Raw genomic sequence first — 26,627 nt, forward strand, 5'->3', positions numbered from 1 at the left:
TTTCTTTTTTTTTTTTTTTTTTTTTTTGAGATAAATCTTCACTCACTCTCTGGAATTGTTCACCTCACAGGTTAGTTTCTCACTTTTGGTTTTCTCTGCTCTGCATCTCGCATGCTTCAAGATCTCTTGACCTACACACACACAAAAAATCTGTGACTGTCATTTTAAGAAGAATAGCTCCTCAAAAGAATGCTTGAAAAGTCAGGAAAGATAATGGAGTAACTCTTCCCCAACTACGAGCAGGGCGGTTTCGCTGGACATTTTGATTTGATTTTGAGGTGACAACACAATCATGAACGTTTACAAGAAAACGTTTCATATATTAGAATTTCGGAACATGAATGCTACTCTCAGAAACATCCCCAGGGAGGCATAATAGTCTCATCTCGTGACTGAAAATTTCAAGTTTCAAGTTTCAAGTCAGAACCAGAAACACTTTGGGTAACAGAGCGAGCAAGACTGAGTACACAAGGAAAAGCACGCTCAGAAAGGCCATCAGCCTCACCAGGAATCAGGACTCTCCTCTTTGGCCTTTTGTTCTTCATTTGGAAAAACAAAGGGGCTGTATTCTTAGAGTCTTCCCAGTTCTAAAATCCAATGCTTCTCTATCCTGGACCACAGAATCATGCTCATTAACAGAAAAACTAAGCTAAACAGGAACAACAAAAGCAAAATAAAAACTTTTTCTACCTGAAAAAGCTTGAAAAATGTATAGCAAACATGACCCTTTCGTCCAAAGACCCAACCCGATCGATCCCTGTATATTCTTCCCCCACCTCCATAATTATTGAAATTTTTTTTTAAAAAAAGGTCTTTTAATGATTAAATGTTCCATTTAGTTTTGTAATCATTCCTTTCGTCACCCCTAAAGTATTGTCTCATTAACAGAAAATGGTGTCAGAAGCACTTTATTAATGGAAATTCCTTCTGTGAGCTTCCAAGTGAAACAAAAACATCATTAATATCAGCGATATAAAACAAATTAAAAAAACCCTGAAACAAAACAAATGAAACCACGTCTGTGTCCCCAGCACCGATCACACAGAATCGAAGCGAACCAAGCTGTTTTCACACATCACTTGGAGTGTAGATTTATTTGGATTTCAGAATCTCCTAAACAAATTACATCAACCTCACTCCATTTCCTTCCTGAATAAAAAGTATGACTGGACAAACATCAGACTTTTAAAATTCTAAAAGTAATAGAAAAGTAAAAATCGATTTCCTAGGGAAATCCCTCTCCTAAACCTTACATGGTTTTGCTGCTTCTGTGAAATCTTTCTCTTTGGAGTAACTTGGTAGCATAGTTTTTGTTTCGTTTTTAAACTGGATTCATACAAGGGCACTGAATTAGAACTTCAGCTGATGTATGGAGCATGAGCTTTGATGAACAATAAGTTACCTCTGCTCTAAAAGGAAATGTGAATGGAAGAATGCCAACACTGGAAGTTCGTTTCGTTATGTAACTCGAGTCTTCACATTAGACAGCGCACCCTCGTTTGAAAAGAAAACAACAGAATGGCATGAGCACTCTAAAATCATCTGCAGCACTTTTAAGGGTTAAACCTGCTTAACCCATTCTTAGAGAATGGCACCAGAGAGGACAGCTCACCCCTTAAGCGTGGCTAGTTCTAAACCTGTGGTTTCCTCGGGTTGCAGTCATGCACTCTATTTTCGCCCCCCTCCCACCCAGTTAATAGGATCCATTCATAGCTACTCACTACTGCAGGATTTGACCTGAGAAATGCTAGGATTTATTAACTCAGCAGTTGTTTGGAAAAGTCCTTAAATAATCTTTGCCCTTGGCCAGCAAGGGCACTGCTAGTCTCAAGTTCTCAGATGCAGCTGGTGAGGTTCTCGGCCAAGTTCTTCAGATGCAGAAATTTCTGCGGGACAACCTACGTTGACATGGCATTTACAAATCTTTAAACCCGGCTTCCTGGATCTAGGAAATGTTATTCCTGACTCCTTCGACCCAGATGCTGGCTAAAATTTAGTTTTTATAATCTGTAGGTAATCACTTATTCTTCCCTCCTTCCTTCTTTCTAGGAGCTGGCATGGTGGTTAAATTTTTCTAAAACAGTCATATTAATATGTTCAAAAATCCACTGCTGAGTCTCAGATAGAGGGTCACATCTGGCCATGAAAATCTTCTTCTCTGCGGGGTTGCAATCCATGCAGCTGTTGCTCACAGGATGGAATAATGTTCTGTCCTGGAGGGATCAGAAAGAAAAGAAAGGGCTGACATAATATATGGTGAATGGTTAGAACCCAAAATATACAGAGGAAGTAAAATATCCCTGTTTATATTTCAGTATATACCCATAGTGTGAAAACGAGACCATCTCCCAAATTAAACAATAGCAGTTTGGATAACCACATGGAGAACAGTGTCCCAGAGTCCACTGGCTGTATGTAGGGACTCCAAGCAGGTTCAATCAGAAACAAAGAATTCATTCCTTCACCCTCCATGTTAAAAAAGCAATCCATCCATTTCCTACTCTGTGGTAAGCATTTTGCTACATGCTTGGGTTTTAAAGATACTAAGTATTTGAGGCTGCTTGCCAAGGAGCTAATAATGTAGCTATTTGGGGAGAGGCACATATACAAAAATGGTAATTCTGTCCATAGCAAACAATGACAGCAGGTGCGTGCACACATACACACACACACAGAGAACAGAGGAGTCATCATTTTCCCTCCGCTTATGTTGAGCCTCTAATGGGAAAGAGAAATACAAAAAAAACAGGAACCAAATGAGCTAGGTGCTCAGCTGCCTTCTTTGGAAGATATGCGGGTGGAGATAGCTGCTGCACAGGCCGTATCTCCATGTACAAACTCAAATCTCTTAGCTCTGAAGCTTCAGGATCTTCTCCAACCTCCCTTTCTGCCATTACAGCTCTTCCTGTGGTACAATTCTCACTGCTTTCTGTAAAAGGGAGGAAGGAGGCAGTATTCACTTATTTATTTATTTTTTTATTTTATTTTATTATTATTTTATTTTTTTTTTAAGATTTTACTTATTTATTTGACACAGAGAGAGAGCACAAGCAGGGGGAGCGGGAGAGAGAGAAGCAGGCCTCCCGCTGAACAGGGAGCCCCATGCGGGGCTCCATCCCAGGACCCTGAGATCATGACCTGAGCCGAAGGCAGTCGCCCAACCAACTGAGCCACCCAGGTGCCCAGTATTCACTTTTTTAAAAGAAAGTTGCTAAGTACACGATAAAGCTAACAGCTCTGTGAGAGAAAGCTACTATCCGGTCACCAAGCTTAAGTGGTGAGCAAGCCCACTATCTGAATAAGATCTAACACACACCTCTTTTTTTTTTTTTTTAAAGTAATCCCTATGCCCGGCGTGGGTTTCAAACTCATGACCCTGAGATCAAGAGTCGCACACCCTTCCAATTGAGCCAACCAGGGGCCCCAACACACACCTCTTTTTATTGTTCAAGTAGGGAAAAGGAAGTTAATGTAAAGAGAAAAAAAATATCTTTCCTTAACTGGTAACAAAAACTTTTGTCTCTTACAGCGTCTATGCAAAAAAAAAAAAAAATTGCCAAGAACATGTAAAAAGCGTTCTCAAATCATTGCTTGAATTTCGGGACCAAATACTACTTTTTTAGGAAATGTTCAGAGATTCTGATTATTTTCTTTAACTGAGGAATACTTGACTCACAATGCTTTTACAATGACAGAGTTTCTCAGGCAGCCTGTGTAAATATGCCTGGGTTGCTCCTGGATGTTAGGACTCCAACAACCAATATTTAATGTCCTTTTAGGATCCGGATGTTTGCACTGTTTGGCAGTGTGTGAAGGAAGAATAAGGAAGGAGAAAGGCAGCGCCTGCAATTTAGTGCTTGTTTCTGTTTAGTGTAAACAAAGAGCTCGCCTCATACAAAGGCTCACTCTTCTCTTGTTTTCTGAAGTTTCCTGGCTTTATTGTGGATTTTATTTTCTTTCCACAAAGAGGTGGCCTTCCCCTTTTCTCCACCTCGGGCTTTGCTACCTTGGCTGCTGTTTGACCCTGGGGGAAGCTCTGAGGAGCTCCCTCCTACTCTGGGTGCAGGGAGCAGAGTCTAGGAGGGAGGCAAGCATGCTCTGCAGCTCATCCCATGCATCTTTCTCTCTTGGGGTGAAACTTACACTTAGAGAACCTTCCTCACAGCTGCGGTGGTCCCTTGTCTGCGGTCTCTTTTGTGCTCACCCTCTTGCTTCCCAGCATCTCTCATGCTCAGTCTCCTGCCCCTAACTTCTACCAGTTTAGCTACACGGTATATTTAAATCACTTTTTCAAAGAGCATTCCTAAACTGTTCGATTGCTGAAAATTCTGAGTGACCTACTCAATTCTAATTCACTTTGTTCCACCTGTGTCTACTTCTTTTTCTCCCTTACTTATCTGTATTTTCTTCTGTTGTTCCCTTTGTCAGTAGCTCAAGTGGGGACCTTTTTATGTTCATAGTTTCTCCCCCAAAGCACATATTTCTATGAAAGTTAAAAAAAAAATGAGAAAAGAAAGGAGTAGAACATGGTTCTATTCTCTTCCCTTCGCTAGCTTGTGTACTTTAGTATGGATGCAAAAACCAAACCGGATTTTCTGAACAGTATTTTCTGAGCTATAAGGTGATCATTATTTCTCCCAACCTCAAATTGGAACACGGCGTCTGACAAATACAGGTATACACAGGGGGACAATCAGACAGGATATGCAAATTCAGCACCGCCCTGAAAAATCCAGAATATGTTTTCTGTTATTGTCCTTTGTGCTCTCATAGAAGTTGAAAAGTTAAATTCCCTTAATCTGTCTATGGCTGAGAAGCTTCATCAGTGAAATGAGACGGTGGATGAGATTAATCTGTAAGGCCATAAAATTGAATGAACCTTTTATTCCAAAGTTCACTGCTGACTGACAGAGACAAGTGACAGGGCATCAAACTAGAGACTATCAACAATACTCAATAGATTGACAGATTGATCATTCTCTGGTTATAGACTGAGCTCTGTTCACCCTTGTCTTTGGGGGTGTCCACCAGGTCCTACAGGTGAAGCTTCTGGAGGCTCTGTCAGCCTCCCCAGACCTTTGGAATAGACTTCTGTGTGCTTTGGCAAGTCCGCTGTTCCATACCTATCCTCTGTATTTTTTTTTTTTATATTTTATTTATTTATTTGAGAGAGAGAGAGTGAGAGAGAGCACGAGCAGGAAGGAGAGGGAGAAGCAGACTCCCCGCTGAGCAGGGAGCCCAATGCAGGACTCGATCCCAGGACCCTGGGATCATGACCTGAGCCGAAGGCAGATGCTTAACTGCCTGAGCCACCCAGGCGCCCCACTACCAGTCCTTAAGAAGTGCTTTTGACTGACGACTCCGGCTGCTCACAGTGTAATAGGACAAACTGTACCTCTCCTGTCTCCTCTACTGCTCCCACCTTCCTGGCCTGCTTCCTCCCTTGTTCCTGTTTTGGTTTTGCCTAAGAAAATGAGAAATCCTTGAGCAGGAAATGAAAAAGTTCAGATCCAGGACTGTGGCACTGCCCTTCCTAATCCAGTCGGGTCAGACCCAATGCTCAGTTCCAACCAGGGAGCCCATGCTGTGAAGGGACACCTTCCCGAAGCTGGCCTGCGGTTTGGTTAGCATCAGTGTGACATTCGTGGACCGGCACTAAATTCAATTATATTCCATACTTCTACAGGGTCTGAGCTTTGAAGGCCTGAATAAGTTGTAGAAAGCATTCCACGCTGTGTGCAAGGCAATAAAAGAACAAACACCACAGATGCAAAGACAATGAAATAAGTGTGTGAGTTCACAATGTGTAGAAAGATGACTCTAAGGATAGAATTCGCACACGGGGGGAGGGAAGGCAACCTATACTGTGTCAAGGGCTGGGATTTTGCTCTGCAGGGGCTTTGGATCAAGTTCCAGTCATGCCACGTCCTTGTTGTGTGACCTTGGGCGGTATTTAATTCTCTGAACTCCAGCTTCCTCATCTGTAAAATGTAGATAATAATATATCCTGCATGAGTTTGTCGTGAGGATAAAATGAGTTAATATATGTAAAATCGCTGGCACAATGTCCTACATATAATAAGTGCTTCCACTCTGCATCTTCCCTTAATTTATTTTTAGTCAGGGAGCATCCCCAATTCTAAAAATCAGAACGTACAAACCATCTGGTCCGAGACCAGCTATTCAAGACCAAATTGCATTCTCTGAAATCCTGGCAAAATAGAATTTGCAAAAATCAGCTCCTGCCTCAACCAGTTATCCAAATTGATATACCCTAACTTCCGTTTTAAGCAAAAGGATTTGCGGAACAAAGGTGATACATGGCTCGAGAATGAGTTCTTCTATATAATCATGGTCAGAGTTTGTATATGATTCATGTGCTGCAGTCCTTTGCCTGAAATACAACACGATTCAGGTCAGAGTTCAATAAATGTTTTTTGAAGGCCTTTCATTTTCTGGTATGTATTAGGAGATTGGCCTAAAAAGATAAGCTGAGATGCAGCTCCTGACCCAAGAAGTGGGGCAGACCAAGAGGTAAACAAGAAATGGATGAAGTAAAAAAGTGCCAATGAGACTGTGGATGAAGGGGAATAATATGTAAGATACATATTTCAGCGGCGCCTGGGTGGCTCAGTCATTAAGCGTCTGCCTTTGGCTTGGGTCATGATCCCAGGGTCTTGGGATCGAGCCCTGCATTGGGCTCCCTGCTCTGCGGGGAGCCTGCTTCTCCCTCTCCCACTGCCCCCGCTTGTGTTCCCTCTCTCGCTGTGTCTCTCTCTGTCAAATAAATAAATAAAATCTTAAAAACAAAAATACATATTTCAGATGTAGAGAGGAACATGGGAAAGGAGAGAAGTGATAGCGTGTGCATTCATGCATTCAATTTATTCAACAAAAATTTATTGGGGACCTACTATTTATTAAGTGCTGTTTTAGGTGGCTAGGATATTTCAGTGAACTTCACAAGACAAAACCCCCCACCCTCTTAGAACTTACATACTAGAGGCAGGGTGGGGGTGAGGCAATGGGACACAGACAATAAACAATGGATATATATATATATATATATATATATATATATATATATAGCCAGTGTGCAAATTTAAATAGGGCAGCAAGGGTACACCTCATTGAGAAGGTGACATATGGGTAGTCTTGAAGAAGGTGAAGGAATTAGCCGTGCCAATATCTGGGGGGAAGAGAGTTCTAGAAAGAACAGCCAGTGCAAAGGCATTAAGCAGGAATGCACACTGGGGGGCTAGAGGAAAGGTAGGGGGACAGGGATGGGGGCAAGAGAGTGGGAGGAGATATGTCAGAGGTAATGGAGAGCTTGCTCATGTGCTGGGGACCAGCAAGTCATTTGGTGTGACTGGAGCACAACGAGCAAGGTGAATTCCAGATGATGATATCCAAGAGATACCATGCAGGGGACTGGGGTACATTGCTAAGGCTTGGTTTTTCCTGTGTTTGTATGAATCTATGTGTCTGGCAATGCTGAGTATTCTATGTAGATTTTCTCATTTTATCTATGTAAACCACATAAGCAATCTGAAGGGATAGTGAATGTGGACAAATAAGCTAGGTTCATTTATTTATTTATTCAACAAATACTAATTAAGCACCAACTGTATGTCAACCAGTGTTTTAGGTACTGAATGAAAGAAAGCAGAGAAAAACCCCTGCTCTCATGGAATTTACTATCTAATATCTAGCTATAGCTTAGTGACTAAAATGGCACAAAAATGTGTAATATAGAAATACAACTAATTAGCCCATCTTTTCCTATATGTAAACTTGCTGGAAGAGCTAGAATTAAATCAGAAGATAGTTTGTTGAACACATAGTTTGCAATAGTTAACATTACTTCAACTCTTTTTTTTTTAAAGATTTTATTTATTTATTTGACAGAGACAGAGATAGCGAAAGCAGGAACACAAGCAGGGGGAGTGGGAGAGAGAGAGAAACAGGCTTCCTGCCGGGCAGGGAGCCTGATGCGGGGCTCGATCCCAGGACCCTGGGATCATGACCTGAGCCGAAGGCAGACGCTTAACGACTGAGCCCCCCAGGCGCCCGCATTACTTGAACTCTTAAGTGCCATGTGCTAGGTACATTTAAAATTTATTGAAGCATTACAACAATCCTCTAAGAAACTATTATTATCCCCATTTTATGAATGAGGAAACAAAAGTGCATAGTAAGGAAGTTTTCCAAGATCCCAGAGCCAGGACCCACATGGGAGCCAGAACCCCAGTCTCTAATCCCACAGGACCCAGAGCCTCTGCTCTTGACCTCTAAGTTATGCGTCATCGCTCTTCTTGGCTGAGCCAACCAGCAATCCTATTCCACCTCTACCCCTGCTCATTAGCAAATACTAATTTAAATTTAAATACTAACTGAAATTGTTTATAGTTTTTATTACCTAGATTCTTTTCTGTTAGTCTAAATCTTGGCAGGCATTTAATTCAGGAAGCCTTTATCCTTATGTTAGAGCCTGGGATATTCTGCGAAGGAGTCATTCTTATTCTGAGTGACCAGAGAATGGCAATTAAGTTTGTTAGGATATTCTTAACTGACAGGAATATTGCTAAGTTACTCAGAAACAGCAAAAGTTAGGAGGTCGTGACAACTAAGTGAGACATACAAATAAAAACAGGATGGGAAGATAACACTATTGAAAAGGTAGCATCGTTGTTGTGCTGAATGTATTTCCCTCCTGGGTGTTAACCTCTTTCTCTGTTTAATCCTTCATTTGAATCGAAGATCATAACTTCTTAGGGTACAAGGACTTAAGTCTCCTATTATAAATGGGAGTAAGATGTAGACATTGTGCATATTGTTTTCAGCAAGGTATTTGAAAAGCTCCTCTTTGTTCTCTTTTGGCAAGCTGGAGAAATGTGGGCTAGAAGAAATAAATATTAGGTAAATTTGTATCTGGTTGAATAACCTCATTCAAATGATGCTCGTTAATGGATCAATGTCACCTCTATTATATGACAGAGGGCTCAGTTCTTGGCCTTGTGCATTGGGATCCACAACTTAGAAGAAGGCATGAATACATGCAGATCCAATTCATGGATGGAACAAAACCCGTTTGATGGCTAGTAAGTTAGATCAATGAGTCAAAACCCAAGTTGAGATAGAATTTAAGAGAAACAAATGGATAGCTACACAAGTATAAAAGATGAAATATACAGGTAGAAGAATGTAGAGATGCATCTGTGTAGCAAAATGAGAAAAAGACTGAGTGTTTATACTGAAAATTCATTAAAAAGTTAAGTATGTAAAGTTAAGGTAGAAAATCAATTAATTCAATCATAACAAAGAATGTTAGAAACAGATTCTACTTCCTTTGGTCAGAACACACCTAGAATATTGTGTTCTGTTCTGGGTATCATGACACTTTCTAGAACTATTTGGAGTATGTTAAGAGTGAGTGTCCAGGAAATTGAGGTAGATCCAAATTAAGTCATATGAAGAGTAATGGCAGAAAATCAGACCATTTAATCAGAAGTAAAGAGTAAAGATAGGGCAAACATTGTTCAAATATTTGGGATCTGTATTTAGTGAAACAGATTAAACTTAATCGGTGTGGTCTCAAAGTCCAGGGAAGAACTTTTTAATACTTGGGACTGTCCAGAAATGAATGGGCTGAACTGGGATAGTGTGACTGCCTAAGTATGACCACAAGTCCAGGATTTTGTAGTGGGGCTTCATATATCATAACCCAAGTTGAAATACATGCCTTTTAATTAAGCTCTTTGTATATACTTTCCTCATTTTTGGTCCTAAATCAATAGCTAACCAGAACACTTTAAAAATAAGAACCTTGTGGCCTTCCATCTGGCATCTTTGTGGACCAGCAGGATTTTATGAGCTGGGAGGCCAAAGCCCTGGCGTATATCACAAGTTACAATAAATAGTCAAATGTAGGCACATGCCAAGAATTCTGCCCACTCACTTTTTAAACTAATGTGACTGTTGCAATGTTATCAATTTAGCTTGAAAGGAAACTTCTTATCTGTATTTCCTGTTTGATGTTATTTTTAAGCCCTTTCTTATGGCAGTTAAATTACAAGAACACCCCAAGGAGCAACTAAGAATAGTAATTTAAACCTTTCACTTTTGGTCTTTGGGGAGGCTGTGTATGTGGTCCTGAGACAAAAAAAAAAAAAAAAAAAAAAAAAAAGTGTTAAGTGGTTTTTTTTTTCTTTCTTTCTTTTTAACTGAAGTATAGTTGACATGCAATGTTATATGGGTTTCAGGTTGCAAAATAGTGATTCAACAACGCTATACCTTATGCTGAGCTCACTACAGTGTAGCTCCCATCTGTCACCATACAACACTATTACGATACCATTGACTGTTTTCCCTATGCTGTACCTTTCATCCCCATGACTTAGTCATTCTATAACGGGAAACCTGTATCTCCCACTCCCCTTCACCCATTTTGCCCATTCCCCATCCCCTCCTCTCTGGCAAATATCAGTTTCTTCTCTGTATTTATGGGTCTGTTTCTGCTGTTTGCTTTTAGATTCCACATATACGTGAAATCACATGGTATTTATCTTTCACTGGTTGACTTATTTCACTTAGCATTATATCCTCCAGTCCCAACCGTGTTGCAAATGGCAAGATCTCATCCTTTTTTATAGCTGAGGAATATTCCATTATATATATATATACATATATATATACATATATATAAAAAAGTTGCTGACAACTTTTTAATTCACTCGTCTATTAATGGACATTTGGGTTGCTTCCATGAGATATGTTAAATTTTATCCAGCACATCTTGGGGTTTATGAAGGAGATGATCATATCAATAATTGAACCCAGTAGTTCTTTAAGCTATTTAAAAAATGCTTATTTAGGAACTTCTCTATATTAGACATTAAGCAGTATATACAGAAATAAAAGAAAAAGTTCCTGCCCTCAGGTAATTAACATCTATAAAGGGAGACTATGTAGAATAAAATGTTCCTGGTACAAAAGAAGAATCAAAATGGTATAGGAAAACAAATAGGGGGGCAAATTCCAACTAAGGCAGGAGGGAGGAGTGGGGTAAAGAAAGTAGGTAAACATTGGAGCTAGTAAAGAGAGTCTCCATCTGGCTGCCCATGAGAATGTTTTAGGAGTCTTCAAAAAATACCAATACTCAGGGCTCACCTTCTAGAGAGCCTCAGTCAAGCTCACCTTAGGTCAATAGCATACTGCCTTAAATGTACCTTTATAATGTCTTGGAAACTATGCTTTTGTAATGTTTGATATGTTGTTGATATGAATGTTCTTTCCCTTGGTCAACATTTGCTTGGCTATTCTTGGCCCTTTCTTTTCCATATAAATTTCAGAATCAGTTTATCAATTTCCACAAATAAACCTGCTGGGGTTGGACCAATTTTGCATTAAATGTATACACCCTTTTGAACACTGTTATCTTCACAGTGTTGAGTCTTATCCTTGAATATGATAGATCCTCCCATATAGCTTTCAATTCCACTTAGTGATGTTTTATAGCCTTCTGTGTAAATGTCTTTCACCTCTGTTGTGAGATTAATTTTGACCTCTGTTGTGAGATTTATTTTGCTTTTCGTGGTGATCAAATGAAATTATTTTTGAATTTCATTTGCTATTTTTTTGTTGCTGGTATATAGACATTTGTTTTTCTTATATTTACCTTGTATCCAGGACTATTCTAAAGGTACTTATTAATTTTAATAGTTTGAATATATAATCTTTTGGATTTTCTATATACTATTTCATCTGTGAATTGACTTTTATTTGTTCCTTTCCAATTCTCATATCTTTTATTTTTATTTTTTTTAAAGATTTTATTTATTTATTTGACAGAGAGAGAGAGAGCACAAGCAGGCAGAGTGGCAGGCAGAGAGAGAGGGAGAAGCAGGCTCCCCGCTGAGCAGGGAGCCCAATGTGGGACTTGATCCCAGGACCCTGGGATCATGACCTGAACAGAAGGCAGACATTTAACCAACTGAGCCACCCAGCGCCCCTCTCATACCTTTTAATTTCTTTATCTTGCCTGATTACTCTGAGTAGGCTATCCTGTACTATGTAAAATAGAAACGATGAGAGCAGATATTATATGTTATTCCTAGTCCCTGGAGGAGAGCTTTCACATTTCACCCCTAAGAGTGATGACTGTTGTGGGTTTTCGGATATCCGTCTTATTAGATTAAGTTAATTTATTTCCATTAGGTTACTTTCTGTGTGGCTCAGACTATCTAGTCTCAGATGGTAAAAACTTAAGGATTCATGGATAGACTCATGAATATAAGGCCCCTTGACTTATGACAAAGATGCTACCTCCATGCAGCAGGAAAAAAAGTCTTTTTTAATAAATGGTGAATGATTGATTAGATATAAATATGAAAAAGGAATCAACCCCATATTATACTGCATATGTAAAAATATTTCATGGGATTATATATCAAAAGGTAGAAGATTAAACAATAAATCTTCCAAAGATGACTTAGAAGACTACCTTCATGACTTTGGTGTGGGCAAAGATTTCCTAAACGGGACACAAAAGACACTAATCATAAAGAACAGCTCTTCCTCAAGATACTCCATAGAGAACAAAGGAAAGAAATCCAACTGGAATAAGATCTTTACAATATGTATGTCCAACAAAGCACTTGTATCTTTCTATCTATCTATCTATCTATCTATCTATCTATCTATCTATCTATCCAAAAGTCTGTAAGAAAAAGCCAGATGACCCATGTTAAAAAAATGGTCAAAAGACTTAACAGGTTCTTCACAAAGAAGATATCCAAAGCAGCTAGCAAGCATGTGATATCACTCTACAACCACAAAATGAAAAGAGGAAAAGAAAAAGAAACAGAATGCCAAGAGCTGACGAAAATGTGGAGCAACTGGATTCTCATGTAGTATCTGTACCTTGCCCATAGCTCTTCAGGCCTCACCAATTCAGTGCGTGCTGGCCCAACCTCCCTCAGTTGGCCACGGTATCTCACTCCCTAAGGGCTTTCTCTGGTCTCAAGAACAATTCTGTCTGTCCAGAGATGTCAGAGAATAAACTCCCCTCCTGTTAGGAGCAATCTTAACCTCAGTTTGATTAGAGTGCTGTATAAATATCCCAACTCCCTTACTCTCTGACACATGCTCTATACCATTTCCGGAGATCTTTAGTAGGATTGAGTACTAATCACCCACAGTGGTACTTGCTTTATAATTCACCCTTTATTTGCTCCCATCCCTTTCTCATTCACTTACCCACTTCCTACCAAGATTTTGGGGGGCATCTCCCAAATGAAACACCTTCAAATTGTCACTTAAGGTATACATCTAGAGAAATCCAAATTAAGATATATATTATACTCCAACAAAACTTTAGTTAAGAAGAAAAAGACATGGGCGATAGCTCTTAATTTTGGGGGTGGGTGGGTAACAATAGTTAATATTGCTTAGGATAGGTTGCTGTAGTGATGTGGTCTATCAGGATACACCTTACCACTATTTTCAGTGTACAAATTGCATTTGTCACCCACATGAATATAAATTTGATCATGTGGTCAGAAACTGCTAATTTTTACATGGTTTCGCTGACTTAATTATTATCCCTCTTATGTTGATAAAGAAGTTGAAAATCATAGATGCAAAATAATTTATTCAAGATCACATTATAGTTTCAGGATGAATTAGGATGTGTTAGGCTTGATAGGAAATCATTATGATGACCAGATTGTGAAGGGTCTAGGGTAAGAATTGAAAGAAGGCACTTTATCTTCTACTTAGTGGGAAACCAAGTAAAGTTATAAAACAGAGGAATGCAATGACTAGATTTTGTAGAAACTCCCTCTGATTTCAGGATGGAAGATGGGTTAGTGAGGGAAGGGACAGGAGGCAGGATGACCCTTGAGGTAGCTCTGACAGTCATCCAGGAGTAAGAGAGGAAGGGCCAGTGGGTAGGGACTGTAGACACGGCAGAGAGGATAGATTTTTGAGATATGGGCGGAGGGTGGGGCGTTTGACAAGTCTTAGTGACTAATTAGACGTAAGGGTAGAAGAAGAGGGAAGAAAGTTTTTTGTTTTGATTCAGTTGATCACTTAAATATTTTTACTGTCACCAACATCATTCTTTTTGTAAGAGGGGTCCCCCTAGCGTTAAAAGGAAACCAAGAATGGGATTCTTTACCCTTGGTACTTGTGTTGTGGGACATGATTGTATTACTGATTTTACAAGGCTCTAACATAGAGATTTTCCCCCACTTTTTTTTTTTTTTATGGTGGCAATGACTCACATCTAAGAATAATTGAAAGCTGGGTGGTGGAGTTGGGGGCAATGGATATAGGTGTTCAAATGGTACAGAGTTCCAGTTACAAGAGTTCTGGGGATGTAAAGTACAGCACAGTGACTATAGTTAATAATACTGTGTTGTATATTTGAAAGTTGCTGAGAGAGTAGATCTTAAAAGTTTTCATCACACAAAAAATTGTAACTATGTGAGGTGGTGGATGTATTAACTAAACCGATGGTCGTGGTCACTTTTCAATATATACATATATCAAATTATTACATTGTATACCTTAAATGTACACAATGCGATATATGTCAATTATATCTCAGTAAAGGTGGGAAACGACCCAAAAATCTTCCTGAAAGAAAAGTACATCTGAGAGCCAATGGTTGCCAGTGGGTCAGAAAGTGGGGCCTGACAACAGCCTTCACCCACTCAAGCAAAGGAGCTTCAGGCCACCTTCCCTCTCCAAGAAATTGCCATGTAGCTGGGAGGAGGGGTTGGTTGCTATCAGTGGTGCTGAATCCAAAGGGCATTGGGGAACTCTCCCAGGAATACTGATCTGATTTCTTAAGAGCATGGCAGAGGAAAGAGTAGAGGCTTTAAAGCCAGATGCACCTGAATCTGAATGTTGGCTCTAGCGCAAACATGCGAGTATCGGTTTCTTCCTCTGTGAATTATACATAATAGTACCTAGGTGGTTGTGAGGTTTGAGGTAATATGTGTAAAGCACTAGCTCAATGCCTCCTTAACAGCTGGAGATGATGATGGTGATTACCTCCGGAGCTTAGGAGATGGCCCACTGCGGTCCTTTAGGCAATTAAGAGAGTCTTAGGGATCCTGTTTATTCATGAATATGGTAATAAAAAGAGGGAGCTCCAAAGCTACCTCAAAAGATGCTAAGCTCTCTGGAAGCCTCCAGGGCCAAGTAGTGCATCTAAATAGACGAGGTAACACCCCAGAGAGACTTCTGTGTGCTTTCTTTGTGCTTTGGGAATAACCTACGAAATAAACAAGCACTTTCAAAAGCAGGTGCATTTGAATAAGCCTGAGTCATTGCCCAGGATGAGATATTACAGAAACTTTCCATTTTGAGCCTTTGGCATCTTCCCGATTATGTATAAATACCTTGCTTGTTATATAAATACATAGTGAATGTAACTTTTTGCCAAGTAATGCAAGGCCAGAAGCTACAAAAGCATCTGAGAAAGGAGCCATAGCACAATTGTATCCAGTGGGTCCCTTTCTGGAGTCCCTTAGGGTCCTGGAAAGGTTTAAAATGTTAAAGCTGTAAGAGTTACCTCTTGAAATCACCACAGTCATTTTTTTCCCACTCCAGGAGCTGTGTGTGCATGTGTATTAGTTGGTTTTATCCATCTGTAAGCTTTTGTAAGCTCCCTAATGAAAACAACTGTATTTTCTTGGCTTGATTGCATATTATTGAGTGTTCTGAGTCTCATGCTATAAATGTGCAATAATAAGAAATGGTCAGTTCATCAGGGACAACCAGCATACTAGGCGAATGGTGAGTCAGGGATTTTATTGATGTGCCCAGAAAGGAACTTCTTAAAGGTCAGCAGTTGGTTAAGTGACTGCCTTTGGCTCAGGTCATGATCTCAGGGTCCTGGGGTCAAGTCCTACATCAGGCTCCTTGCTCAGAGGGGAGCCTGCTTCTTCCTCTCCCTCTGTCTGCTGCTTCCCCTGCTTGTACTCTCTCTCTCTCTCTCATAAATAAAAAAAAAAACTTCAAAACGTTTCTCTAAAAAAAAAAACACCTCATAAAAATAAAACAAAACAAAACAACTTTCTTATTGCATTGCACATAGATTGTATCATATTGAATAACAAAGAGGGCTTGGCAAGATTAATCATTTATGATGCAGTTCATAAGGAAAACAGAAGGATACAACTGATGTTTTATACTTTTTCTGGACACAGAGTCACAATCTGCCAGAGGCCGTGGCGGATGGTGGTATGCAGAAGAAACTTGTACAAATAAGTCTGCCTTTGAGTATAATTTTAGGTGCCCGCCCCTGAAAAGTGGATACCAGAAAGCTTATTAAGTGGCGGAACAAGTATGAAAACCAGTGGTCCCCCATATTGAGTCTCTGCAGAATCTTCCCTTTAGCTTTCCATTGTTTTACCTCAGCCACAGGATAGCCAAATCTCATGATTAAAACTGTGGGTATGACATTTTCTGTATCGTTTAAGAAGTCCTGCCCTAAAAACCAAAAAAGTTGAAAAGAAATTTGTGTGGTATCCTAAAAAGTTTTCAAAAGACAACATGATGAAGATATTTCAAAATAAAAAATTAATTGCTCTTTATCAACTCAATAAAATGTGTTTTTTATATTTGCTTTTGAACTATTCTTTTTCTATCATTAAATGTTAACTTTATAATTTTTTAAACTTAAATTCCCCAAATAAGTTCTCCTTAGTTATCCTTGGGCAGGATTTTGGCCAAATTACAAATGGGTCAGTCTGTAGAAAGGTCATGACAATTACTCCTACGTGAGTGTGGATTTATGTATATCTGCTTGTCTTAACCCAAACAGCTCCCAAGCAAATGAGACTGAGATCTAAATAAATGGATGTCATAAGTATGTGTGTATGTGTGTGTGTGTGAGTGTGTGTGTGTGTATGACTTGAGGTTCTTAAAAATTACATATGTGTACATTGGTTTACTGGGGACATGGTCTCTCCATTTGGTAGTTGTCTGGGCTAAGACTAGTCCCTTCATTTGCAGTGCATGTTCTGGCTAAAAGCCATTTTTCTTCTTTCCTCCCTCCCCTCCTCCCTCCCCTCCTCCCTCCCCTCCTCCCTCCCTTCCTCCCTCCCTCCCTTCCTCCCTCCCTCCCTTCCTCCCTTCCTTCCTTCCTTCCTTTTAAAAGATTTTATTTATTTATTTGAGAGCAAGAGAGAGAGAAAGCAGGAGCAGGGGGGAGTGGTGGAGGGAGAGGGAGAAGCAGACTCCCCGCTGAGCAGGGAGCCCGATGCAGGCAGGACTCCATCCCAGGACGCTGGGATCATGACCTGAGCCGAAGGCAGACGCCTACCCGACTGAGCCACCCGGGCGCCCTCAAAGCCATTTTTCAGTCGTGAGTGATTGTGATGGGTGTGCACACACCGAGCAAAGCCAAAAGCAGCGCCCCTTGCAGCACAGCTTATCTTTCCCGTAATCTTCGCTGGAGGTCTCCAAATGTCTGAGTCCAACGTGTGTACTTGTGTCTGGGTAACAACTTAAATCAAAGCAGTGTGTTAACGAACTTTTGACGTAGAAAACCTTGAGCCCAGCAGTTTGAGAATGCGTGCAGTGAGCTGAGTCTTACCTTTCTGTATCCCCAGAGCTGGTTCCCCTTCATGCCGTGACAGTCATAGAGAGTGACCGCACTGTTGTGCGAGATGGCGTCGAAGCAGAATTTTCGGCTGTGCAGTGGCTCACCGGGTCGAATATCTTCTCTCCACCCAAAAGTAAAGAGCTAGCAAAAACAACAATAGCAGAAAAGGTACAGAGAGCTCAATTTGGAGAGCCTGGAGGAGGGGGGAGGTCTTTTTAGCAATGTGGAATTCGGGCTTTGTGGTTTATCAGAAAAGAACTCCATCCAGGCCTAACAGAGGTGTTGGAAAAGGCTCCTATCGTAAAGCTCTGTAGCCGCAACAGTGGAAACTTTGGTCTGGGCTGCCAAAAAATACAAATGAGGGGTTTCCAATTAAGTACCGGGAAAAATAACAGAGCGGTGGAATGGAAAGAAAAGAGAGAAAGGGAGGGAGGGAAGGGGGAGTGGCAAGGGGGAAGATGGAGGGGAGGGGAGGGAGAGAAAGAAGCTCTTTAATGAGGCTCTTTACATTCTTCATTATATAAAATGTTACTGGATCAAATGCTACGCAGTTAGCTCAAATAAGCAGATTAACTGCAAAAAGACCAGGAGCCGAGTTGAGCCGGATGGATGCTAGCAGTTTGAAAAATTTGATTTAAATGGAAGCTAAGCTTAATGAAGTCAAGAATAGGCAAATTAATTTTCTGGGGTTGGTATGAGTAATTCAGCAGGGCAATGTAGATAGAGAGTTTTGGACTGTAACACACAGTTAAGAGATACAGTTTACACACATACACAGATTCCTCCTTCCCGGATGAAACCGGATGAAAACAGAAGCTTCAGGAAAGGATGTTTATCCTTACTGCATTTAATGGACTCTGCTATTCCATCCAATCTTTTCCTCTTTTAGTCCATTCTATCTTAACCATCCCATTCTATTATATAAAAAATGCTACTTTGGAGGCACTAAGTGGATTTTAGAATATATTGAATTAAGAAAAAAACACTTCTGTAAAGGTGTGTTTTTTTTTTAAACAACATATTGCAACTTTTTTTTTAAAAGTAATGATATAGTTTTGTTTATTAGTAATGTATACAGGCCTTGTTATGTCAATTATATTTCAATTAAAAAAAAATCTATACAGGCAAAAGAAAACTGACCTTCAAATGGCCACCTAGAAAATTTTATACTTATTCCAATGATGCTAGCCTTGTTCAGAAAATGTGGGGCACCACAGACCTATAAAACATTAGAGATAAAAAGTAAATATGGTTATTTTAGAGACAAATATCCAAATATCTGTAGTGGGTATGACTCTAGGGATACAAGAAATAATGTGTTGTTTTATTTTCTTTTAATCACCTTAAATCTGACTCTGAGCCCCATTCTACCAGGCTGCTGGAGATAAGCACTTCCATCCATTATTTGGGTTCCCAATTCCAAGTTGCACCAAGATCCTGGGATCTTTTGGCACTGAAGCATTAAAGAGTTTCTTAGTCATCTATCCAGACTGCCAAGAAGTCCATTGTCCCAGTGGATTATGATTCCTTCCTGTCCAGCATCCCACCTCTTCTGTGCATACTTGGAGCCTGAAGGTTTAGGCTGGGGGTCCTGTGCCAGGGGCCCAAGTTTCTTTCTTTCTTTCTTTTTTTAAATTTTATTATGTTATGTTAGTCACCATACAATACATCATTACTTTTTGATGTGGTGATCCACGATCCATTGTTTTCGTATAACACCCAGCGCTCCATGCAGTACGCGCCCTCCTTAATACCGATCACCAGGCTATCAAATCCCCCCTCCCCCCTCCCCTCTAAAACCCTGTTTGTTTCTCAGAGTCCATAGTCTCTCATGGTTCATCTCTCCCTCCAATTCCACCCCCCCCATTTTTCCCTTCCTTCTCCTAGTGTCCTCCATGCTATTCCTTATGTTCTGCAAATAAGGGAAACCATATGATAATTGACTTTCTCTGCTTGACTTATTTCACTTAGCATAATCTCCTCCAGTCCCATCCATGTGGATGTAAAAGTTGGGTATTCATCCTTTCTGATGGCTGAGTAATATTCCAGTGTATATATGGACCACATCTTCTTTAGCCATTCATCTGTTGAAGGGCATCTCGGCTCTTTCCACACTTTGGCTATTGCGGACATTGCTGCTATGAACATTGGGGTGCATATGGCCCTTCTTTTCACTACATCTGTATCTTTGGGGTAAATACCCAATTGCTGGGCCATAGGGTAGCTCTATTTTTAAATTTTTGAGGAATCTCCACACTGTTTTCCAAAGTGGCTGTACCAACTAGCATTCCCACCAACAGTGTAAGAGGGTTCCCCTTTCTCCACAACCTCTCCAACACTTGTTGTTTCTTTCCCTGTCCATTTTTGCCATTCTAACTGGTGTAAGGTGGTATCTCAGTGTGGTTTTGATTTGGATTTCCCTGATGGCTAATGATGATGAACATTTTTTCATGTGTCTGTTAGCCATTTGTATGTCTTCTTCAGAGAAGTGTCTTTTCATATCATCTGCCCACTTTTTGACTTGATTATTTGATTTTTGGGTGTTGAGTTTGAGAAGTTCTTTATAGATCTTGGATACCAGCCCTTTATCTGTAGTGTCATCGTCCTGGGATCGAGCCCCGCGTTGGGCTCCCTGCTCGGCGGGAAGCCTGCTTCTCCCTCTCCCACACCCCTCCTTGTGTTCCCTCTCTCGTTGTCTCTCTGTCAAATAAATAAATAAAATCTTTAAAAAAAAAAAAGCAAATATCTTCTCCCATTCTGTGGGTTGCCTCTTTGTTTTGTTGACTGTTTCCTTTGCTGCGCAGAAGCTTTTTATCTTGATGAAGTCTCAAAAGTTCATTTTTACTTTTGTTTCACTAGCTTTTGGAGATGTATCTTGAAAGAAGTTGCTGTGGCCGATGTCAAAGAGGTTACTTCCTATGTTCTCCTCTAGGATTTTGATGGATTCCTGTCTCACATTGAGGTCTTTCATCCACTTTGAGTTTATCTTTGTGAGTGGTGTTAGAGAATGGTCGAGTTTCATTCTTCTGCATGTGGCTGTCCAATTTTCCCAGCACCATTTATTGAAGAGATAGTCTTTTTTCCATTGCAGGTTTTTTCCTGCTTTGTCAAAGATTATTTGACCATAGAGTTGAGGGTCTATATCTGGGCTCTCTATTCTGTTCCATTGGTCTATATGTCTGTTTTTGTGCCAGTACCATGCTGTCTTGGTGATCACTGCTTTGTAATATAGCTTGAAATTGGGCAACATGATGCCCTCAGCTTTGTTTTTCTTTTTCAGCATTTCCTTGGTGATTCGGGGTCTTTTCTGATTCCATACAAATTTTAGGATTGTTTGTTCCAGCACTTTGAAAACTGTCATTGGAATTTTGATCGGGATGGCATTGAAGGTATAGATTGCTCTGGGTATCGTAGACATTTTAACAATGTTTATTCTTCTGATCCATGAGCATGGAACATTTTTCCATCTTTTTGGGTCTTCTTCAATTTCTTTCATGAGTGTTTTGTAGTTCCTAGAGTATAGATCCTTTACCTCTTTGGTTAGGTTTATTCCAAGGTATCTTATGGGTTTTGGTGCTATTGTAAATGGAATCGTTTCTCTAATTTCTCTTTCTACAGTTGTGTTGTTAGTGTATAAGAAAGCAACTGATTTCTGTGCATTGATTTTGTATCCTGCCACATTACTGAATTGCTGGATGAGTTCTAGTAATTTGGGGGTGGAGTCTTTTGGGTTTTCCACATAGAGTATCATGTCATCTGCGAAAAGAGAGAGTTTGACTTCTTCTTTGCCAATTTGAATACCTTCTATTTCTTTTTGTTGTCTGATTGTTGTTGCTAGAACTTCTAGTACTATGTTGAACAATAGTGGCGAGAGTGGGCATCCTTGACGTGTTCCTGATCTTAAGGGAAAGGCTCTCAGCTTTTCTCCATTGAGGATGATATTGGCTGTGTGTTTTTCATAGATGGATTTTATGAACTTGAGGAATGTTCCCTCTATCCCTATACTCTGAAGAGTTTTAATCAGGAAAGGATGTTGTATTTTGTGAAATGCTTTTTCTGCATCAATTGAGAGGACCATATGGTTCTTCTCCCTCCTCTTATTAATGTGTTCTATCACATTGATTGATTTGCGAATGTTGAACCACCCTTGCATCCCGGGGATAAATCCCACTTGGTCATGGTGGATGATCCTTTTAATGTATTATTGGATCCTATTAGCTAGGATTTTATTGAGGATTTTGGAATCCATGTTCATCAGGGATATCGGTCTGAAATTCTCCTTTTTGATGGGGTCTTTGCCTGGTTTGGGGATTAAGGTAATGCTGGCCTCACAGAATGAGTTTGGAAGTTTTCCTTCTGTTTCTATTTTTTGAAACAGCTTCAGTAGAATAGGTATTATTTCTTCTTTGAATGTTTGGTAGAATTCCCCAGGGAATCCATCAGGCCCTGGACTCTTGTTTTTTGGGAGATTTTTGATCACTGCTTCAATCTTGTTACTGGTTATTGGCCTTTTCAGGTTGTCAATTTCTTCCTGTTTCAGTCTTGGCAGCTTATAGGTTTCCAGGAAGGCCTCCATTTCATCCAGATTGCTCAGTTTATTGGCATATAGTTGTTGATAATAATTTCTAAAAATTGTTTCTATTTCCTTGGTGTTAGTCGTGATCTCTCCCCTTTCATTCATAATTTTATTAATTTGAGTCCTTTCTCTTTTCTTTTGGATAAGTCTGGCCAGTGGTTTATCAATCTTATTAGTTCTTTCAAAGAACCAACTTCTAGTTTCATTGATCTGCTCTACTGTGTTTCTGGTTTCTAATTCATTGATCTCTGCTTTAATTTTAATTATTTCTCTTCTAATGCGTGGCTTAGGCATTGTTTGTTGCTTTTTCTCTAGTTCTTTAAGGTGTAGAGTTAGTTGGTGAATTTGGGATTTTTCTATTTTTTTGAGTGAGGCTTGGATGGCTATGTATTTCCCCCTTAGGACCGCCTTTGCAGTATCCCATAGGTTTTGGACTGATGTGTTTTCGTTCTCATTGGTTTCCATGAATTGTTTAAGTTCTTCTTTGGTTCCCTGGTTGACCCAAACATTCTTGAGCAGAATGGTCTTTAGCTTCCAAGTGTTTGAATTTCTGCCAAATTTTTTTTTGTGATTGAGTTCCAATTTTAAAGCATTGTGGTCTGAGAGTATGCAGGGAATAATCTCAATCTTCTGGTATCGGTTGAGACCTGATTTGTGACCCAGTATGTGGTCTATTCTGGAGAAAGTTCCATGTGCGCTCGAGAAGAATGAGTATTCTGTTGTTTTAGGGTGGAATGTTCTGTAAATATCTATGAGGTCCATCTGGTCCAATGTATCATTCAAAGCTCTTGTTTCCTTGTTGATTTTCTGCTTAGATGATCTGTCCATTGCTGAGAGTGGAATATTGAGCTCTCCTACAATTAACATATTGTTATCAATATGACTATTTTGGTTAACAGTTGGCTTATGTAGATGGCTGCTCCCATGTTGGGGGCATAGATATTTATAATTGTTAGATCTTCTTGTTGGATAGACCCTTTAAGAATGATATAGTGTCCTTCTGTGTCTCTTATTACAGACTTTAGTTTAAAATCTGATTTGCCTGATATAAGAATTGCTACCCCAGCTTTCTTTTGAGGTCCGCTGGCATGGAAGATGGATCTCCATCCCTTCTCTTTCAGTCTGGATGTATCGTTAGGTTCAAAATGAGTCTCTTATAGGCAGCATATGGATGGGTCCTGCCTTTTTATCCAATCTGCAACCCTGTGCCATTTTATGGGAGTGTTTAGGCCATTCACATTGAGAGTGATTATTGAAAGATATGAATTAATTGTCATCATGTTCCCTGTGAAGACGTTGTTCTTATAGATTGTCCCTGTAAATTTCTATTGTATATGACTCTTGGGGTCTTTCTCCTTTTATAGAAGCCCCCTTACTATTTCTTGCAGGGCCGGCTTAGTGGTCACATATTCTTTCAGTTTCTGCCGGTCGTGGAAACTCTGCATCTCTCTGTCCATTCTAAATGAAAGCCTTGCTGGATAAAGTATTCTTGGCTGCATGTTCTTCTCATTTAGTACCCCGAATATGTCTTGCCAGGCCTTTCTGGCTTGCCAGGTCTCTGTGGATAGGTCTGACGTCTTTCTGATGTTCCTCCCTCTGTACGTAAGGAATCTCTTCCCCCTAACTGCCCTTAAGATGGTTTCCTTGGTTCTAAGATTTGCGAGTTTTACTATTACATGCCAGGGTGTTGGCCTGTTTTCCTTGATCTTGGGAGCGGTCCTCTATGCTTCTAGGATGTGAATGTTTGTTTCATTCCCCAGATTAGGGAAGTTCTCAGCTACCATTTACTCAAATACATCGTCTAGTCCTCTCTCTCTCTCCACTCCCTCCGGGATTCCAATTATTCTGACATTGGAAAGCTTCATGGTGTCACTTATTTCTCTGATTCTATTTTCATGGATTCTTAGTTGTTTTTCCCTGGCCTCCTCTTTTCCCTTTTTATCTATTATATTGTCTTCCAGGTCGCTTATTCTCTCTTCTGCCTCAGTTACCCTAGCTGTTAGATTATCTAGATTGGATTGGATCTCATTGATAGCATTTTTAAGTTCTGCCAATTCACCTTTCATTTCTGCCCTTAGAGACTCTATGTTGCCATTAACTGATTTCTCCATTCTAGCCATTGTCTTCACAATTGCTAGCCTGAATTCCATCTCCGACATCTTGGTTATATCTGCATCCATTTGTAAATCTGCAGCATAAGTCATAATCTCTGAGTCTTTTCTATTTTGGCAGCTCCTCCTCTTAGTCATTCTGTTGATGGGTGTTTGAGGGAATGTATAGAGCCCAAATTATTGACCAGAACCCAGGCAAGATGCACCTGTTTTCTTGGGACCTTAGGGTTGCTGGCCTCTTGTTCTCCCAGCCTGACTTCTGCGGGCGGGACCTGCCGCGCTGTTACTCAGGCAACCCTGTTTGGGCGGAGTTGCCCTGCCCCCCTGTGGCGGGGGATGGGCTCAGTGGGAATCAGTTTTGGGGGCTTTTGTTCTCTGGCGGCTTTCCCTGGTGGCTTTCCGCGTCTCTTTCGTGAGTCAGAGAAGAAGAGACCGTTTCCAACCCTCTGCCTCAGAGCAGAGAGACCGCAGTCTGTTCTTCAGTGAGCTCTCCAGGCCGCACTGTCTCCATTTCTGTTCCTGCTGCTATAAACTGCAGCGTCCTGGGTTGTGCGCCCCTCTGCAGCGCTCCCAGTCCTGCCTCCAGGTCAGGGCATGTCTCTGCCCTTTGTGCTTCTAAAACCGCCAGCCGCTCCCAGTATGTGCGTTCGACCCCACCGCTCCGGGTTTCCGTCCTGGGTGCTGCAGTTCGCAGGCGCGACCCCGCCACTCCGGGTTTCCACCCCGGGGGCTGCCCTAAAGTCCTTTCCCCGCCACTACCCGTCTGCGAGTCTGTGCCCGTCCGCAGCGCGCAAGGCTGTCACTCACCGGCGGTGTAGGATCCCCACGGCCAGGCTCCCTCCGCTGCCGTTTATCCTCCGATATCTGCCCGCAGAATCAGGGCTCCCCGCTTCCTACCTCAAAACCAATCACCTGCGATATTCTGTTTGTATAGATCCAGATCTTCTTACATCTCAGGCTCGTTTCGTGGGTGCTCAGAGTGGTCTGGAAGATATCCAGCTCTATTCTGGGGACCAGTTGAAAGAGGGTCCCCTACTCCTCCGCCATCTTTCCTTCCTTCCCAACATATTGCAACTTTATTAGATTTTCCTATTTTACTGGCTGTTTGGACTCAATAAAGGCCTTAGTAACATGTCACTTTAACATCTTTAGGTGTCACTGTACAGAACACAAAATCTGATGAGATGGTCCCAGTCAACCTGTCAAACAGAACAGCCATTAACATCACAGCTGTGGTCACGTAATGTTTTTATAATAATTCAATCGCAAACATAAAGATAGTATCATGTGCAGGTTCTCTGCTGCTATGTAAGACCTCATCCACGAACAGTTTACCAGACCAGGCCTAGTTAATGACAGATCCCAAAAGATGCATGAACAGGGAAGGCAAAGCTCTGCCTCATATTTAGGATGAGCAAAGTAGCAAGTCTATGAAGGAGATTTTCTTGAGTCTGAGCTGGTCAGCCATCCGAGGAGTTTGGTAGGAGAAATCCTCAAGGAAGTGGGAAAATAGACTAGATGAGCCCTATGCTTTCTTCCAGTTCTAAAATTTCAACGAGGTTATGTAATTCTTACAATAGGACCGACTTAAGGCGGCGTATGTGAGGCCAAGCTGTGAAATGCAAGACAAAGAGCTGTCCTGTTGATACAAAAGCCAGCAGGCTGCTGAGCTGTGTATAGATAATACATTCGGTACCGACCAGGCCCTCAGAATATTTCAGTTTTTCCCTCCCACCTGGGTAAGAAAATGTAGAGAATCTGGCAAAATACCAGGAATGGCTACCAAAAACAGGGATGTGGGGGGCAGACTGCAGAAAACTTGAAAACACTGGGCTAAGTGGTCAGAAGAAAATCGGAAAGAAATGCTGTAAATCAGACATAGGAAAGTGGATTGCCTGCGTAATGGTGAGTGACTATATTCTGTTTCCCTGGAAGATAGGACATAAGAGAATGCTTTAACTAGAAGGACAAAGGTTTTGGGTGAGACCTGTGAAATAGACTCAGGAAGAGACATCGTGTGGTCTTTTTTCCTATAGTCCCCCTCCCCTCCCCACCCATATGATGGTGGACTGAGACATTTCTGGATTCATTTAAATCCCATGCAGGACAGAGACTTATCAAGGAAAAGTGTCGATCAGCTATGTATTTCTAATTTCATCACTCTCTTCAAGTCAGAACTCACTAGTCCCTTGGCTTCTGAAATACCGGTTCCTGTTACCCTATTCCTCTATCTTGCTCATGTCCCTCTTGTATCTGTCTTCAACACAGGTGCGGCTCAGGGTTCTCCCTTGGACCTTGTCTTTTACCCCCTCTGGTTGCT

General features: G+C 40.8%; 1 protein-coding gene across 2 annotated transcripts in view; it reads right to left on the bottom strand.

The window, feature by feature from the left end:
- Positions 1-2,045: 2,045 nt before the first annotated feature.
- The window catches only part of GALNTL6 (polypeptide N-acetylgalactosaminyltransferase like 6), a 1,199,405-nt gene continuing 1,174,823 nt past the window's right edge, over positions 2,046-26,627 (bottom strand). For both annotated transcript variants that reach the window (XM_035022700.1, XM_035022699.1), the window contains 2 exons: positions 17,612-17,761; positions 2,046-2,213 (listed from right to left, as the gene is read on the bottom strand). In XM_035022700.1, the coding sequence (XP_034878591.1) occupies positions 2,046-2,213; positions 17,612-17,761 (318 nt within the window). The remainder of the gene's footprint in view (positions 2,214-17,611; positions 17,762-26,627) is intronic.

Source organism: Mirounga leonina, unplaced genomic scaffold (assembly GCF_011800145.1).
Source record: "Mirounga leonina isolate KUSES-001 unplaced genomic scaffold, KU_Mleo_1.0 Mir_176, whole genome shotgun sequence".
In the NCBI taxonomy this organism is placed as follows: Eukaryota; Metazoa; Chordata; class Mammalia; order Carnivora; family Phocidae; genus Mirounga; species Mirounga leonina.